The following is a 17,166-nucleotide window of genomic DNA, read 5'->3' on the forward strand; positions in this document are numbered from 1 at the left end:
TCATTAACCTGTAAAGTGTTTGTTTTTTTTAAAGGCTAAAAAAATTAATCTTTGCACAGCAAAACGAATAGTATTCTTTCCGATTAATTTAATCTTCTGAATTTATTCCCTTACTATCCTTTAAATCAGCTTTTTTTATTTCGTGATTGATTCAAAATGAAATTATTCTTTAGAGTATCGTTTATTATAAAGCTAAGATTTTGTGATTGATTCACAATTAATGATTAGCATTCGCGTTGCTTTGCAACAGTTAATATTAATATTTCGTTTAATGTTAGATTGAACAATAATTCATGCATTTCCGATTTCTGTTATTTGTTTTTCAGTTAACAGTTTGATTTTATTAGTGATTTATTTGTCCCGATTGATATTCCTGTTAGCGGGTTGATTTCCTGATTGGTTTATTAATTACTGTTCTAAATCTTTTTTGTTTTGCAATTGAATTAATTGATGGTTAGTGTAATGTTACGTGATTGAATGACTGATTAATTTAATGCAAATTCAACCTAATGTGTGTTTAATATAGATGGCTTGATAGATGTTACCTTTTATGTTTCATTTGACATTAGACGTTTGTTTTTTAGTTATGAAATCTTAGTTCATTGTTATGTATCGAAAATCCGTGTTAAACAAATGTTAGATTCGTTTGATGATTGTTAGAAAGGGTGTTAGATTAGTAGTTAACGGTTGGTTAACTTTAGATGGTAATGTTTCCTTTATATTTATTGTTTAATCTCAAGAACGGCACCCTATAGATGACTGAGAGAAACTGTTTTATTGCAACATTTCGAAAAGTTTTTTAATTGCTCAAAAGATAAACCTATATTGCTAACATTGGATAAACCCAATATTAATAAAACCTGACCCTAAATGGCACCATTTAAAAAAATACCACCGATTTTTGCACCATACTGTACACTCGTATCCATAAATATGAAAATATCCGACCCACCCCGAGTAATGGGAAATTTTCTAATACCGTTGTATTTATTCTTAACGTTGAATATCATTGCAGTAGCATTTTGTGAATTCTGTTTTCTTCTATTTAGATTTTGGCAAATACAGCTAATGTTTATTTTTGTCTTGTTTAATCCGTTAAATATAGCATTAAAATTGAAGTTTCTTTTTGTCACTACTAAATGGCACCACATATCGGGATTCCCGCGAAACCTAGATCCGTCCCAAAAAACAGCCCCAAAAGAAAAATTATTGTTAAAGGGATACCTCTTAGCGGGATTTGTTTTCCTTGTACCGGGATCTGTCCTGGACCACAACTCTCTTTGGATTATGGAATCTTATATCATGTAGATATCACGTAAATTGTCTGGGAGTTCAAACAAGGTTAGCTCGCAATTTTTTAAGTATAATGCTGGAGATAGCGTATAATTACAATAGCATTGTTCTCGTTAAATTGTAAATAAAAAATGTGTCGAAATTCGATCGAATCACATTATTATTCGCAAGATAGGCTACGTACACAATGTTGAATATTTCTAAATATTTTGCACAGCAAGTTTATCTTATTGCAAATGCCAAAGTGTTGTTCATCTTCATGTTCTTCAGTCCTAAGCTAATTTTTTTGTTGTTGATTCGATATATAGAATGTATTATCAAGTTTCGAATAAAAATGTCTACAAACGTTAAATCTACTAGATAGGCCTACTTTGAGTGTATGAAGAACGTTTTGAAGTGAAATTTGTGAAGAAAAAATTTGTAAGAAAGGGTTCATTCAGATTTCGTAGCTATATCAGCTTGATCTTTCGATGGGCTGTCGAACATAATGGAAGAAGATATTTTAGCACAAAAAAGGACATTCAGTTACATGAGTCTGCTTCCCCCTCTGCTATATCAATACCAATAGTAGTTAGAAGATAATCGTAGATAATAAGTGAACCAACCAATCAGCTGAAATCATTTAAAGAAAAACTAAAGCAAATTTCATATTAATTATTTTTTTTACGATGAGTTAAGCGAAGATGACAAACAGGAGGTCTAATATTAGTCTTACGATTCGGTAAAATACAATACGTGACTTATTACTAAGTTCCGACATAAACTGTCCTGCGGTTGGTAATAATGTAATATCGACAACGTTTTTTTTTCTTCTTGGAGCTTCAAAAATTGGGAAAAAACTGAAGATTTTGAAAGGCTGAATTGGATAGTGGACCAACATGTTACAAAATTCAGTAGGTTAATTATATCGGAGAATCAACTTCATGAAAAATACAACTAGTGAACGAATATAAACCTGAACAAATAAAGGTTATATATACTTACGGCATTAAAGCTACTCGGCTCCAATGACATTTCTTTTACGAATATAATTTAAAGATAGGAAGCGAAAACGACCCAATAAGACCCATTTAGCACAGTAAACAGAAATGGGAAAAAGAATCGAGAAAATCGGTCGACTTGAATAGCCCTTATTCGCGCGCGCTGAGCTGGCGTTGGTCCTGGCGGCCTTGGTGGTTGCCCCATCAACATGCGAGCGTTTTCCTTCAAGTCCAAAAAGAAAAAAACAGAGAGTAGAATAATGCGTCAATATTCCTCCGACCAAAATGAACGGAAGAAATATGTCAGACAAAAATACGCCTCAAATACTGTGATATTTTTCAAAAAATATTGAAATTGTGAAATCATTGACTACAAAGACGACAGGAATTTTAGAACGAATATTAAAATACAGAGAAGCCTAAATGGAACTCAGGTTACCCATTCAATATCATTGGAGTTAAATTTCAAAATTTAATTTACATTGCGTTACGAATATCAGAATGCAAAAAAAAGTATGTTGGAATGCTCGATTGATTTAAGACTAGCGATTACACGTTCTACACAGCCCCATTTTTCACCAAGAATAACAGGATTCAATTTAAAAATATCCATTTAAGTCAGTCAGTCATTCTGCTGAGTACAACGAATTCCTATCTCAAAATTTCGCCTAATAACAAAAAAAAGGATTTTGCAAACCTTTGCAGCCAGGTCAAAAACTTTTTCTGGCTTAGGAGGCTCATTTGCAGTCTTCGGTGTGTCTGAATCGCCCAAGATGATGTTCACCAGACAATACTCCATCAACGCCATGAACACGAATCTTTTGTGAGACAACAGTGTAGAATATTAAGAACATGATGCCGTGAAAGCTCCAAGAAAACAAAGTGTGCAATATTTCTTGCAAATCATTACACAAATATGGAACGTCCAGTGAATCTATAAAAACATTAGTTATCTAACGTAAGAAAAATCAAACGTTTACATTGTGCATGTTGACATAAAAGCGTCTACCGCCTTGAGATAGGAGACGGGTGGTAATGCTGCTTGAGATTTTGCATGTTGCGTTGACAGAGTCAACAGTGACGTGACGCCCAATGTGACTCGAGCAGGAGCTACTTCAGGTTTAATCCAAAACGATACCCACTGTTCACATAGACAACACAGTCATTATTATAATATCCAAGATTATTTAAAGATAAATTCTTAGACCAAGATCTCCAAGACTAAGAACATCCTCAGCATGATTTAATATTTTGTAAGTGTTTTCTCAGCTTTTATGGACTTGATCTCTTAAGCTAATCATCTGGTGTCGAATATTTTTTAATAGGACTACAGTTTTTGCCTCCTCAATGGGATTTTTAAGATTGCTATGAAGGACAATGATCCTAAAAGGCGATTATAAATTGAAATCATTACTTACAGACATGACAACAATCAAGCAAGTCGGGATGTAGGTGTGGAACATGTAGTAACCCAGTCGTCGTTTCAGCACGAAAACCACCTCCAGACAAGTAAAGTTTCCTTTAAAAAAATTGTCAAATAACATGTTAAGTACCAAGAACAAAACTAAAATAAAATAGTAGATCAAAAATTGACTGTTATTATATCGTAAACGATAGAAATAATGAAAGGAGATCTACCAATCCATCGTACCCGAAAGTTAGGGCCTGTTAGTTAAATAACAATTGTCCTGTGGCCTGCGCATTATGTCAATACTGTTGTGTACTTAGAGAAGCTAGTGTGCACTTGCAAGACATGACACTGGGTTGCTACCGTTTCGCATTCACTTGTCGGAAACAACCCTCTCTCAATATTTGGCATTGAAACAGAGTGAAAGACCATAAAGAATTTCTATTAATTTCGTTTCTTAACAAATCGTAACAAATGAACGCCAACGCAGAACGTAGGGGAGAGTAGTAAGGGTTGGCACACATTTTTTTAATTTTCTCTCCCATTTCTCTCCATCAATACCTTTTTGATATCTTTTGGTCTTAAAAAAAGAGAAAAAAATTCTTTTATCTTGAAAGTATTTTTTTGAAAATTTCATTAGTTACAATTCAAGCGTTATTAAAGTTATAAAACAATAAGAAAAATGACGCAACATGCCCCTACAACGGGACTAGTTGGCTTTCCTTGTAATTCTAATGGGAGAACAGCCGATACGGGGGTTGATTTGAAACCTTGATTTTGATCAAATAAATCATAATAACAACGATTTATTTTTTCAGTGTGGTTTTATATAATTGCCTTGGTTAGTTTTTAATATCCATAAGTAATTTGAGCTAATTAAAAAATTCAGTTATTCTCAGCAATGGTAATTTTCCATAAGCCAACTAGCCCTACGGTTAAAGGCAGAAATAGCCCCAACAAGGTCGTCTACACAAAATATATTTAAGGCCACTATAATTTATTTTTCTGTTCATCCCTTTACATATAGTCGATAGAGAATAAAATTCTCTATTTCACTAGTTTTTTTAAATATTTCTATCGTTATTCCAAAAGAAATTATATGAAAAAGCTTTTCGAAAAATCTTGCATAAGAAAAGTCAAAAGTGTTTTTACTTTATATCTTCAGAACGGCTAGTTATATATTCTTGAAATTTCCAATATTAGTGCGAATGCTAATGATGCACACATGGTTCAAAGCTCAATTTTTTTAATTTAATACAGAGCTAAATAATTAGAAAAGAGCGACCTGCCCTCAGGCCTTTTAGCCCCACTCTCCCGGATTGCGGATCTGGCCTATAAGGGTTATTGGGTGCACTGGCCACTTTCAAAGAAAGCAGTGATACATGCCTTTGACTTAAAATATAGCTCTGAATTAATACTATATATGTATGTATTTGGCCTAAAATACCTGTAGCATAAACTTGTGTGCAATCGTTTGTGTAGTTTCCTTCCAACTGCAGCTGCGGCAATTCAATGTTCTTCCAAACATCAAGAGGCACGTCTTCTTCCCACTCGAAAACCAGGTCGTCAGTAGTGTGAGATACTTGATGAAAAATAAATAAAATTAAAAGACATATAGCAAAAAAAAATTGCAGTAGAGAAAATTTGTCGTTCTTTCTGCCTTGGTAATAATTATTTCTCTATTAAAACTATTGCCAAATACCTAGTGTTGCCGAAATCATATTTTCAGAAGATTTTAATTCAAATTTACGGTCACTCATCCACGCATTTTGTTGTCCACAGCGGAATTTTCCAAACCTTTTAAAAATTATCCTTTCACTTTTCATATTGAGGTCTTTTGGACAGGGCCTGCTGAGCCGTTGACTGTTGACTTCCCGCAATCCAATCTCAATGACTTCGACTGTACTGGACTGTACTGGACTGTACTGGACGTCTGGACTGTACTGGACTGTACTGGACTGTACTGCTCAGTACACACAACAACACATCCGCCAGAGGTGCCTACGTTTTTAGCGCTTTTGCTCCGTGTGAGAATCCGATTTTCTCTTCTGACAAGTGGATTTACTGATTTTAATGGCGGCCCTTATTATTAATTCTGAAGAACTGTCACTGATGGTCAACCCTCTCTCAAAAACCTCAGACTGCATTTTCATCCTACACTTTAAGATTTTTGTTCTCTACTTTCGTCTACTTTCGGCTACTTTTTCGGTAGCGAAATGGCCATAGTACTTTTTGGTAGGGCTTTCTACCTTGTTGACGTAACGTCTACCATTGCAATAAAGTCGCGAAAAGGTAGTCAGCAAAAGTAGAGTATCTACTATTTGTCTACCATTTAAAAATTCCCGATGGTAGCAAAGAAAAGTAGAGTAACAACATTTTGTCTACTTTATCCCTACTCCATCCCTACTCACCCAACCAGACTTGAACCTTCAACCTTTGGAATGGCACTCCAGCTTGCTAACCACTGTGCTAATTGATTTTAACATTATATATCAAATCGTAAGTCATAATTAACAGTTATGGTAAATAAAATGGAATCTTTTCACATTTTCGTTGCAGTAGGGAAACTAATCATAAGCATGTTCCCAAAATTCTTATTAAAGCTTAACAAATAATTATTAACCATTAAAATGCTAGATAGTCTACTTTTAACCTACTATACAAAAGTAGAATGAAAAATAATTTCCTTCTTTATTAAATATAGAAGAAATTTCCTACCTTTTCCCTACTTTCAAAAGTAGAAGGAATAAAATTTCCTACCTTTCCCTACTTTCAAAAGTAGAAGGAATAAAATAGTTTCCTACTTCGTTAAAGTAGAAGGAATTTCCTACCTTTTTCCTACTTTTTCGCCTCTACCATATAAAGAAGGGAAAAAGTAGGAGATAAAAACTTAGAGTGTATATTACACACCTAGGTGGAAACGAAAAATCTTGATCGATCGGCCAATCAAGTCTTTCAAAAAAATTCGCTGATTCACTAGAAAAAAAAAGAAAAAGTGACAGTACTTATATAGCTCCCATCAAGATCTGAAAGCTTTCTGCTGATACTTTGATTTACTATCAGTTCTTGTGTTCAGTAAATATATTCATCGATGTATAAAAAATAAAAAGTTCCTATTGCGCGCTGTAAAATTTGTAACAAGGTGTATAAAAAAAAGTAAGAAGTTTTATTTTTGTTAACATCTTATAATAATCAATAAAAGAAAACTTTAAAAGGCAACGGCCAAAAAGTTTTTCAAAATAGGGCCTTTTTTACGCTTTTTTAGATGCAGAGAAAAAGTTCATTCCTGATTTTTTATATGAAGTAATAAGTAACTGTTCTAACATTGGTTCTGGCATCATTTCGTCTATTTCTTTAGCATTTTAACGACGAAGACATAATTTCGCTTTTTAGCCTAATGCCTGTGCATAGATAGATCGATCATATAATATACATGTTGTTACTTCGCTCCAGATTACATGACGGTTGAGTATGGACTAGTCATCAGCATCATTTAGCATTGCCCCTTTTTACGTTTCTGGTGCAGTATTTTTTTTTTTTATTCGAATATAATGACATCAAAGAGCCGGGTTAATTTGACTTATTTGAGGTTCCTTACTATACTGAAGCGGGGAATTAACTGTACTATAATGAAAGAATCTAAAAAAAAACTATAGACTTCTAATTATTGAAATTTGACAATGTGTATCCGTAGACATGGACGAGGCCTATTCACGAAATAAATTATGATTTACATTTATAATGAATAAGCTATTCATGAACGCTATAGTACGTACGTACGTAATATTAGCTACAAGATTTAACTATATTACGTGTACATTACATTAGATCTTACATTTTTTAATGTTGCAGATAAAGTTAAAAAGAAAGCAGAGACTTACAGCTTTCAATCTGAATCTTGCACTCTTGAGAGTCGTGTGGGTAGAGGGCGAAATTCATGGAGCACGACAGAGTCAAGGTGAGTCTATATGTACCATCAAAGCAGATTTAAAAAACAGAAGAAGTCAGAATACGTCAACTTGACAGCTCTTGAGTCTATATATAACAACTACTCACAAAATCGCATCATAAAATGTAAGTCTTCTCACTCCTCAAACTTACTTGACGACATAGAGGATTTTTTTGTCCTTGTAGAGCCATAGATAGTGGTTCGGAATGGTCATTGTCTGGAATGTGACTTGTTTGGCATTCTTGAAATACGAGTCTGGGCGCCAAATGCTCTTCAACCATTCAACGTCCAATAATCTGCAATCGTCACCAAAAAAAAATGAATTGAAAATGAAAAACGCCGGTTGTCTTTGCAAGTCAACAGCGTGAACTAGGACGAGACAGGAAAACTTTTGCCATTGTCAGCAGCAATTTAAAAAAAAAAATGTGTTCTATTCAGCAAATTTTTCACATCCGTATATCACTAATTATGCGCATTCAGCAGTTTTCTTTCATCCTTATAATCGATTATATATCAACAGAAAATGGTAAGACTCGCATTAGACTGCCATTATATCAAGCAGCCATTGTTGAAGGAGGTAAAAAGCTCGGCGCCTTTGCCCTTTGACTGGATCCAACTTTCAGACTTATTTATTGGAGCTGTATACTGCGGAATAGGATTGGCGACTTATCTAAAGTTTGGTCAGGCGCGAAATAAAACTCAATCGAGGATAATTGCAATCCTTCTAGCTTCTCTCAGCAGAGCCGTCGGATTCCGCTGACTTGATCTATACCCGGCCAACTCGCACTCCCGCTCGCCCTCCAAATAGAGATTGAACGAGCTGCTGGACGCGTGCTCGAAACGAGTGAGAGAGTCCACAATCACCGCCACCACCTTATTATATATATTTGTCCCGTTTTCATTATTACGCTCAGGGAGCACAGCGTACGTCTCCTTTTGCGCCCTTTCTTCTTTTCTCATTTCCACCTTGGATGATGCAGTATATAACCCTCCTTTTTTTGTCAAACGAATCTGAAGAGGCGAAGAGCAGCACGGATAACAAGTGAGGGTAGTAGCATAGTTGGAGGCAGACAACAGAAACACAGTCTGAAGCTGAAGAAGACTAGAACCGTGGGCTTTTGTGTTGCGCTCAAGTGGTGGGAGCTGCTGGAGAGTTTCTCCTTCTTCCGAATGCGGAGTGTACTACGAGAGAGTTGGGAAAAAACAGTCGGAAGAATATAAGGAGCAGACGGTGATGGGAGGGGGGGGGGGAGTAGAGAGGGATGAAGGAGGGGGGAGGGTTGAAAAGGTTCTGGTTGAGAATAGATAAGGCACCGCACCACCACACTACGTTAGTTTGGGCTTGTTGGTCTCCTTCTATTTCAATCTGAACATCATCGACGTACAGGCACGGACGCCAAGGACAATCACGGCCAACAAGAGTACATGACAAGAAAAAACTACAGACGGGATGACTTGTAGTTGGGGTGGATGAGTGGACATGTCAAACTGATTCACTAAAATACATTTCTTCCTTTCGGTTTTTTAGAATATCCACGAGCATTCTCGGTCGGAAATGCGGCAAGAGAATTATTCGGGATGCTCGTTTTTGGTTCAATGCCAACGGCACAAGACCATCGTCGGTATACTATTAAATCAAAACTAACGTAACTTTGGCCTATAAAAGGTCTACTGGTACGTAGTTATATCCAATACTTGCTTACAATTTTCAACATTTTACCCAGCTGCCAGTAGTAATCAAAATAAATATAGCTCCGTATAATCATACTGCCACAACACAATCACCTAACCTATATAGGCTAAGTTGAGAAATCGTAAAAATGTCTATCACAAGTATTTTGCCATCAAATCTTGGAATGAGTGGTCAACAGCAGTGAAGTGTGGTTATTACCTGTATTCGGACGTCATATTTTCCGGAAGGCTGAGACGGTGATCCCGCCACGACTGGACGTAAAAGACATCAGCCATGTAAGTCTAGAAAAAGGCAATAGGGAAACGGGGTTTATTTTATTTTTATCTTCCTTTATATAGTCGCTCAACTTTTACACAGTAGTTAGATCCAGTCATTCAAGCTCATGTGCAGTATGCTTGTTTAATGTACCTATTAAGTGAACCGTGTACACCCACCCCCTTTCAAAGTCATTTTTGATTTGAAAATTTTGAATGCTCGATCTTGAGAGCTTCTAGAAAGGCGTGGGGTTGACAACAGATTCAAACTTATTATGTAAATCACCATGGCAAAATCTTTGAATTTCGTAAACTTTCTCCTAAAGTTGCCGACCTCGGACCCCGCCTCGTCTAAAAGTGACGTTATGTTAGGCAGTTCAGCTCTTTTGATAAAAGTTTATTTTTCTAAACCGTTTATGCGTGCAACTTACGGATGCGTGAGTAAATCACAGACTTACAAACATTCATTAGGGTGTAATTCAAAGTATTCAATAAGTTATGGAGCTGAATAGTTAACTAAATACGCGCGACTAGCTACGTGCTGTTCGTGCAGAAATAGAAGGTAAAGGAAACTTCTATGTGAAAATCTACGAAAAAGTTTCCACATCAGGGCATCATCAGGCACAGCCTTTGTCGTCAGAGAAGAGAAATAATTACGTATTATATATACCGCTAAGTCGTGCAGTGTTAGATCAAATCAAGAAAACCATGACCATTATAAGAGCAATTTGACTTACCATTGAGTTCTCGTTAATGGAATCAAGACCCATGACTGTCAAGTGATTGAACACCTTGGCCGGCTGACCTTCCAGTCTAGGTGGGCGCATTTTATCGTAATTGAATCGATCAGGCAGAATATCGGATAACTCCATCGCATCGACTAGGATCCCACAACCAATCAAGCTGCTCCAAGGAATATACAACAACGAAAAACGAAGATGAGATTAAGGCAATAGTAGGCCTAATGGGACCAATAAAGTTGGCCTGCCGACACTCAGCACACAAGCACAGGAATTATATAATCATTAATTTTTTTTTTTTTACTTTTTGTTCTGAAACTAAAAATTTTACATGTTAGTGCAAGGTTGCCAAGTTGACCATTACGTTATTTAAACTTACGAAATAACTCTTGATGTATAAACTTATTGTAGGCCTAGGGAAAAGTAAATCGAATTTCATGCAAGTATCGATAGAAAGAATGAATCAGGTAGTTTTTTGTTGTTGTAGCGTGTTTAGTTGATTTAAGTCATTTTATTCCTCGATTGCAATTTTTTTTAGCTTTTTTGGAAAAAATGACAAAAATCAGCTCAAATTCATCATTTCATTTTATTCATTTCTATTTATTCGCGACATTTAAGAATTTTGAAAATTTACAGCCGCTTTTGTGTTTTCTAGAATATGAATTCCATCACTGCCTTTTTATTCTTCTTTTTACAAGCATGCATAATTATCAATACAAAGTTCATTAATTAGATAGTTTTTTTGCTGCTCAACATTTCGTTGCATAACTTAGAAATATAGTAATGTTGTTTAATTGAAATGTGTTGAAAAGTTGTAATTTAGAAATATAAGAGCAAGCACTTGCGGAGCGCTCACTGCCAGTGAGATAACAAATTACCACTAGAATGATTTTCCATGTTTTTATAAATGTCTGTCTAAACTTTCGTTCAATATCAAGCGGTGACCCATTAAGCACGGAATGAGTTTGGAAGGAGCATGTCCGGTACAAACAGAACGAATTTCATTTTGGCGACTGGTGTCTCACCTTGAAATGACTAGAGCGACGATCTGCGCCATGGGAAAAAATTCAGGTTGCCGACTAATGCTGCAGGAGGTAGGTAGATCCAAGTGGGGCGCTGGCGGCAGTTGCTCCTACCGGAAGTAAATTCCCCTTCTAGAGGAAGATGGGTTTGCTATATATAGGCTACTATGTAGGTAGCTATACGATGCTTTGCGTGACTCTACGCCGAGCTGCCGGTGGCGAGGCTGGCGATGCCCGTGATACTAAAATCTATTGATTATCATTTAGATATACATAAGGTTTCATCAATGCAATAGAACGGGTGGAGCGAATAGTGGGGAAAACACAGAAGGAGCGAGTAAAAGGAGAGAAGAAACGAGAGCGCATAAGAGAGAGTGAGAGAGAGAGAGAGAGAGTGGGAAGAGGAGAATAAAGGCGGATGAGAGGGAGGGGGAGCAACGTGACCAAACGGAGAGCAACGTCGAGCAGAGGCTGCTGGAGCTGCTCTGCTTTTCGGAGGTTCCGTATCGATCCGCCCGTTGAATCTGCAACCAAGAGCTGGTACACATTTTTGATCGGGCGGCATTGCTGGTGATCCATGCCCAGATAGATCTTGATGTCGACGTCGGCTTCCATTGCCATTGAGTCATTGAATCTTAAGACTCGGGCCCATTATAAAGCGCCACTGAAAGAAGCATAGAGGCCACTTGCTTAATTATTCAACGTCGACGTCAAGCAAACCGGTTAGTTTGCATTTCGGCTAACTCTCTCTCTCTCTCGTCGCAGAGCCAATGTTCATACAAATCGATCGATTTATAACAACTGATAGTTTTGGCTTCGACATCTCAGATCTTCAGCCCATGTCGTGCTCACGCCAGCCATCATTATTGTACATCATCATTCATTAATGTAGTATAGTACATTTCTTTTTTCTTTTCTTTCTTTTCTCTTTATATCATCCCAGGCCATCCCGAATAACACGACTGGGCGGAATATAACGACGAAACAATGTCACGAAGGAATCTAATCATAGATGTATAGGCCAGTATAAGGTATCCTTTCTTTTCTTTTTCGGATTACGCGGTTAGGTAAAGTGCGAAACCCTGCACCAATGAGATCTAGAGGGCTGGGAGCTGGATTATCGGTAGCTGGATAATCGGTTATAGTGCCCAACAGTTTTCCAGGCTCTATGTACAGATTAGATATGAAATCTCTGTGGAAATTTTGGTATTGTATAATAAGGTTCTCTGTTTGTCTTGTGACACAAAGATTACACGGTTTGCTCTCATATTGTTGCTGGTTTCCTTTTTCAATCGATAGGCATTTTATTAACGAGCTGGGAATAAAGCCTCAAATACAATAGGGGCGTATTGATTTGTTGGTTGTCTACAAAATCAGTTGGCCTTTCGTCAATTGATCGGCTGTCGAACGACGTTTGAGGCGTAGCACGATAGAGCACATTCTTCCTTGTTGCGGGGCCCAGACAAAACAATCCGATTCGACTCTTCCGCAGGCACACACACACACATTGCTGGTCGTGTTTCCTTTTCACAGCTTTCTTCGGGGATTTCAATACGCTAGACAAGTGCTGTAGCTACAACCGCTCGTGGCAACTCTGTCTTTATAGCACAAAAACCGGATGAAAATAGTTGCCAATCTTTCTTTTTTCCCCGGCTTTGCCATTGATTATTTTCTCCCCCAAGAGCGTCGACGATCCAGCGGCAAAGGCGAGTTACACGAATTGAATTTACGACCTGTTATTTAAAGGCAACTTGATTCCAAAGCCCATTGTTGTAACGTCGAGATATACCTCTGGGTCCGATTCTGTTTTCTTTCAAGTCCCGACAAAATTCACGGGACTTTGATTTAGTACACAAATCCAGAAAAAATAAAGGGGAGAGATAAAAATAGAGAGTGTGGATGAAAGGCGATGAAATATTGCATGCAAGATAAAGCCGAGCCGAGCCGAGCTGCTTGATGTCAAACAGTCGTACAAAATACTACGCGATCCCGTCAATTAAGAAAATCTTGGAATGCTACCAGCAGCTCAGCAAAGAGCAAACAGATGTAGCACGTCACATCTTGTAGAAACAATGGCGGTGCGATATGGGCCGGAAGAATCAAAGCATTTTTTTTTTTTGCCCCCACTTTGGGGAACTTTGTTTTATTTGCGGATTACTCCATCAAGGCTCATGCGGAATATAGAGAGACCCCTTTTTTTTCTTAATTTTGGGGACACGGGGATCAGATTGCTGGGCTTGAAAAAGATCTTCGCTTATTTTCAGCGTTCCTTTGTAAAAATTCACCAGTGAGGGCTGGCGACGAGTATAGATTTTCTCTTTTTTTTCCGCTTCCGCCGAGCACTTTATGCCGTACGTGATAAACCACGTATTCTCATTTTCATCCTTTTCCTTGTTCCATTTTTTTCATCTCCTTTTCTTCATCCCGTTTTTATTTTTCCCTTGCGAAACTAAAGTTGATCTTTCCAAGAATTTCACCATTTTCTTCATTACAAGAAACGTTATTCATTCCGCTTGCTAAGTTCAAATTGACTTTCCTTACTAGGGAATACATTGTATTCAGTTTCAGACAGTCTTGCTATGAAACAACTTGTCCATGTGTATTGCAGAAATGCAGGTTTAAAAAAGTAAATGCTTTTGCTGGATGTGAATGGCCAATTGTAATATTTCCAGTTAATCAAACAGGGCTCTCTGTTAATTAGGCGCTGATGGACTTTTGGTGCGGGATAATGCCAATAATGTACACTGTACTATTTCTGGTCAATAAGAGAACACATTTCCGTTTACTACGTCTGCATATCTTCCTGGTAGTTCCGATTCAAGTTCAAATCGAGTTCACCTTTAATCTTTTGAGTTGGGTGAATGACCAAATATTGTAATATCTAGTGATGTCGTATGTAGACTAACCCTTTTTCTTTCTTCCGGATAAGGAAGACCATCCCAGACATATATAGAGGAGGGCTCTGCCTCTCGTTTGAAGTCTCGAAATCAAAGGCACCATGGACACACGCGGGATGTACCAGGCAAAGTCTGGTGACGGGCATCATCAGCTCTTAGTTGCTTCCTCCCAGTCGTTGATTAAGCACTTGGAACGCTGCCACTCCATTTAGCGCGAGCCGATGATCAGTGTAGCTCGTAAATCAGTGGCGACACAGCGTCAAAAAAAAATCTTAATTGCTGACTCCAGTGGTATAGACGAAGATTCCTGACGATGACAATGGCCCGTCGCGGTGATGCTGCGTGTGCTACTGCTAGCCCGTGAGACTTGTGCTGTGTGATCCGAGAGACATATTGCTTAACACGTCGAAATAACGCCACATATGCACGTATAGAGTCCCCCGCTCCAGTGCCTCCAGCAACGTCGTAGCAGCAGACGCGACCGAGCGCTTTATAGTTACGCGGTGACCCATCAAGCATGTAGCATTCATTCGTCTTTGTACGCTATTTTCAAGATGACACGTCGTACGTCATAGTGTATCGTGTTGACCTGACAGCCTCTTATCTTTCCCTTTCCTCTTTTATTTTTTTTTTCTTTTTTTTTCATATTTTTCATATTTTTATTTGGGTTAAAAAGGAAAATATTTCTTTCGTTCAACCCCAAAGATTCGTTTGTCGTTTGACGCAGAGATAACAAGTCGGCAGTGAAATGAGCAACAGCGTTGGCCATTCAAATTCAAATTCGAGAAATACTTCCAGGCCAGCATTCCGCATTCTACTTGAATTTTCGGAAGTGCTCACGTGGTATTTGTCAACGCCTACACACTCTATTTGCTGTACCATTTATTTCACCCTTTCAACGCGTGCTCATCAATCAACGAGGGCCACAAAATCAACAAGACAGGCCTAGGAGGGTGTAGGGTGTAGACTATATAGATAGAGCGTGAACTTACGTATTGATCAGTCGAAGAAGAACACCGGTCGAAGCAGAGCCGGATCGAAAAGATTGGTTGTATAGCCGAGTTAAAGGCTTTCAGCACACCGTAAAATGGTAGTAATCCATAAGCGGTGGACTACGGATGTCCGCAACCAATTAAAACGAAGAGAGAGCGATAGTGCGTGTGCCGAAGAAGAAGGAAGGAATAGGAACGTGTTGGAGGAGGGAGGAAGACCTATAGAGTGTCGCTTGGCTCCGTAACGAATCAACTGGGTGGTCCAGCAGCAGAGAGTTTACCTTATGTATTAGCGATGGGTGGGAGAGGAGGTTGGAAATTCGTCGAATCCCCGCCTGCCGATGCGCGTCAACTACGCGCCGGAGCCCGGAGTTGCGCACCAACTTGTGCTGTGCCTGGTATACGTATATCCCGTCGTGCATTCTAGTAGAGACCAGAAAAAAAAAACGGGTCGTATACAACATCGAAAGATCCATGAACTCCGGGAGTTTGCTCCGCTTTTGGGTCCGTGGGTTTCGTATATACTTGGTGGTTGCGCATTTCCCCCCCGCATCTATATCGTCTCCGCTGTCTCCCCGCTGCCATTCAAAATGAGAGATTTGAGAGAGGGGTTCTTCTTCTCTGACGTATTCAGCGTGATCTAATCTCCCCGTCGCTATAGAGCTCTCATCATGCACGCAGGTCACCTTCTTTTATTCTTTTCTATTCGGTGCGCATTTTCTTATTTTTGTTGTTGGACTCGGCATCTTTTTCTTGTTGTTGATTATGGCATTATCGCTTCTCCGTCGTTCTTCTCTTCCTCTCTCTCTATCTCTCTAATGATCCTGCACACTTATTCTCTAGCCACCCTTATACTATTCTATATATGTACCTCCTATTTAGTCCTGCACGCGTCATTCCTTTATATCGATAGGAATCTTTATTGTGTGACAGGCTCATATCCCGCGAACCTTCCAAATCGATTTCAATCCGGAATTTCTTCTGATTGTCAGCCGCGATCTACTGGAGCGGGATAACAGCGGCGTCGTCAGCTCCTGGTTCGGCGATTGAATTAAGTCATCTGAAGGAGTTTTTGACTCAAATGCGTTGTGATTTATGCTGATTACTGCAAAGATTCTCAAGCAGCACCCAGTACCCTCCTTCACGATCGACATATAATATTCAGATCGAATCATGGTTGCGAAGCAGTAGGCCTACGCACCCAACGATGAATTAGGATCAACCAGATAGCAGCAAATGCAGATTGGTCAAAAGCGTTTCAACTTTTTCTTTTGCATGGTAATTCATTTTTTTTGTCACGAGTTTTTCAATTATTTTCAAATTGAATTAATTACAAGTTCTCGAAGCAAACTAGCCTGTGAAAATTGGGCTGAATGCTGATGATTCAGCATTCAGCCAATAGGCATGCTTCAAGCCCGCCGACCCCATGACTTTTTCTTTCACATGAAAACACATTTACAGCTTTTGCTACGCTACTATACATTATATTCCGGAAATTACACTGTTTGGATCGGTACTGTTTCAATTAAGAAAATAGTTTCTTCTGAAGTTTACTACACGCTGGGGTGTGATATAGGCTATATGTATAATGATGTATCACTGAAATCTATAGGTTGTAACGAAGTGCGTGGTGAAAGGCTCTCAAAGAAGGGTATACGTGAGTAATTGTACACCTAACTTAAGCGTCATTTGCTTTTATTGATCTTTATTTGTGTTTCATTATTTCAAAGCACTAAATTAATTTGAGTCTTAAATGTAGTGTAGAATAAGAGTAAAGCCCAGAGTTAAATACCGCGCAATTTCTCAAGAGAAAAAGAATTGCTTGATTATTCCTCGTTGTTTATCTCCAGACAAGTTATTTCTGACAAGCTAAATTTCGTTATATTTGAAGATATCAATAAGCGGGAAGGCTGCCTACGAATAACGCTATGTGCAATT

General features: G+C 38.2%; 1 protein-coding gene across 2 annotated transcripts; it reads right to left on the minus strand.

Moving 5' to 3' along the window:
* Positions 1-1,632: 1,632 nt before the first annotated feature.
* On the minus strand, positions 1,633-15,488 carry LOC124335940 (glycine receptor subunit alpha-2-like). Of its 2 annotated transcripts, none has more exons than XM_046789448.1 (11): positions 15,229-15,488; positions 11,343-11,471; positions 10,315-10,480; positions 9,522-9,604; positions 7,783-7,926; positions 7,563-7,645; positions 5,129-5,263; positions 3,692-3,792; positions 3,254-3,414; positions 2,971-3,091; positions 1,633-2,496 (listed from the first exon to the last, which is right to left on the minus strand). In XM_046789448.1, the coding sequence occupies exons 2-11, from the start codon at positions 11,372-11,374 to the stop codon at positions 2,326-2,328; spliced, it is 1,197 nt and encodes a 398-aa protein (XP_046645404.1). In that variant the 5' UTR covers positions 11,375-11,471; positions 15,229-15,488; the 3' UTR covers positions 1,633-2,325. The 2 variants fall into 2 exon arrangements, with proteins under 2 accessions (XP_046645404.1, XP_046645405.1); XM_046789449.1 differs by having other exon boundaries at positions 11,343-11,588.
* Between the last annotated feature and the right edge of the window lie 1,678 nt (positions 15,489-17,166).

Source organism: Daphnia pulicaria, chromosome 4 (assembly GCF_021234035.1).
Source record: "Daphnia pulicaria isolate SC F1-1A chromosome 4, SC_F0-13Bv2, whole genome shotgun sequence".
Lineage (NCBI taxonomy): Eukaryota > Metazoa > Arthropoda > Branchiopoda > Diplostraca > Daphniidae > Daphnia > Daphnia pulicaria.

Coding starts and splice junctions, on each gene's coding strand:
- LOC124335940 (XM_046789448.1), bottom strand. CDS start 11,374: ATGGCGCAGATCGTCGCTCTAGTCATTTCAAG. Junction 7,927..9,521: donor AATATGACGTCCGAATACAG/GTAATAACCACA, acceptor TGACGATTGCAG/ATTATTGGACGTTGAATGGT. Junction 3,092..3,253: donor TTTATGTCAACATGCACAAT/GTAAACGTTTGA, acceptor GTCTCACAAAAG/ATTCGTGTTCATGGCGTTGA.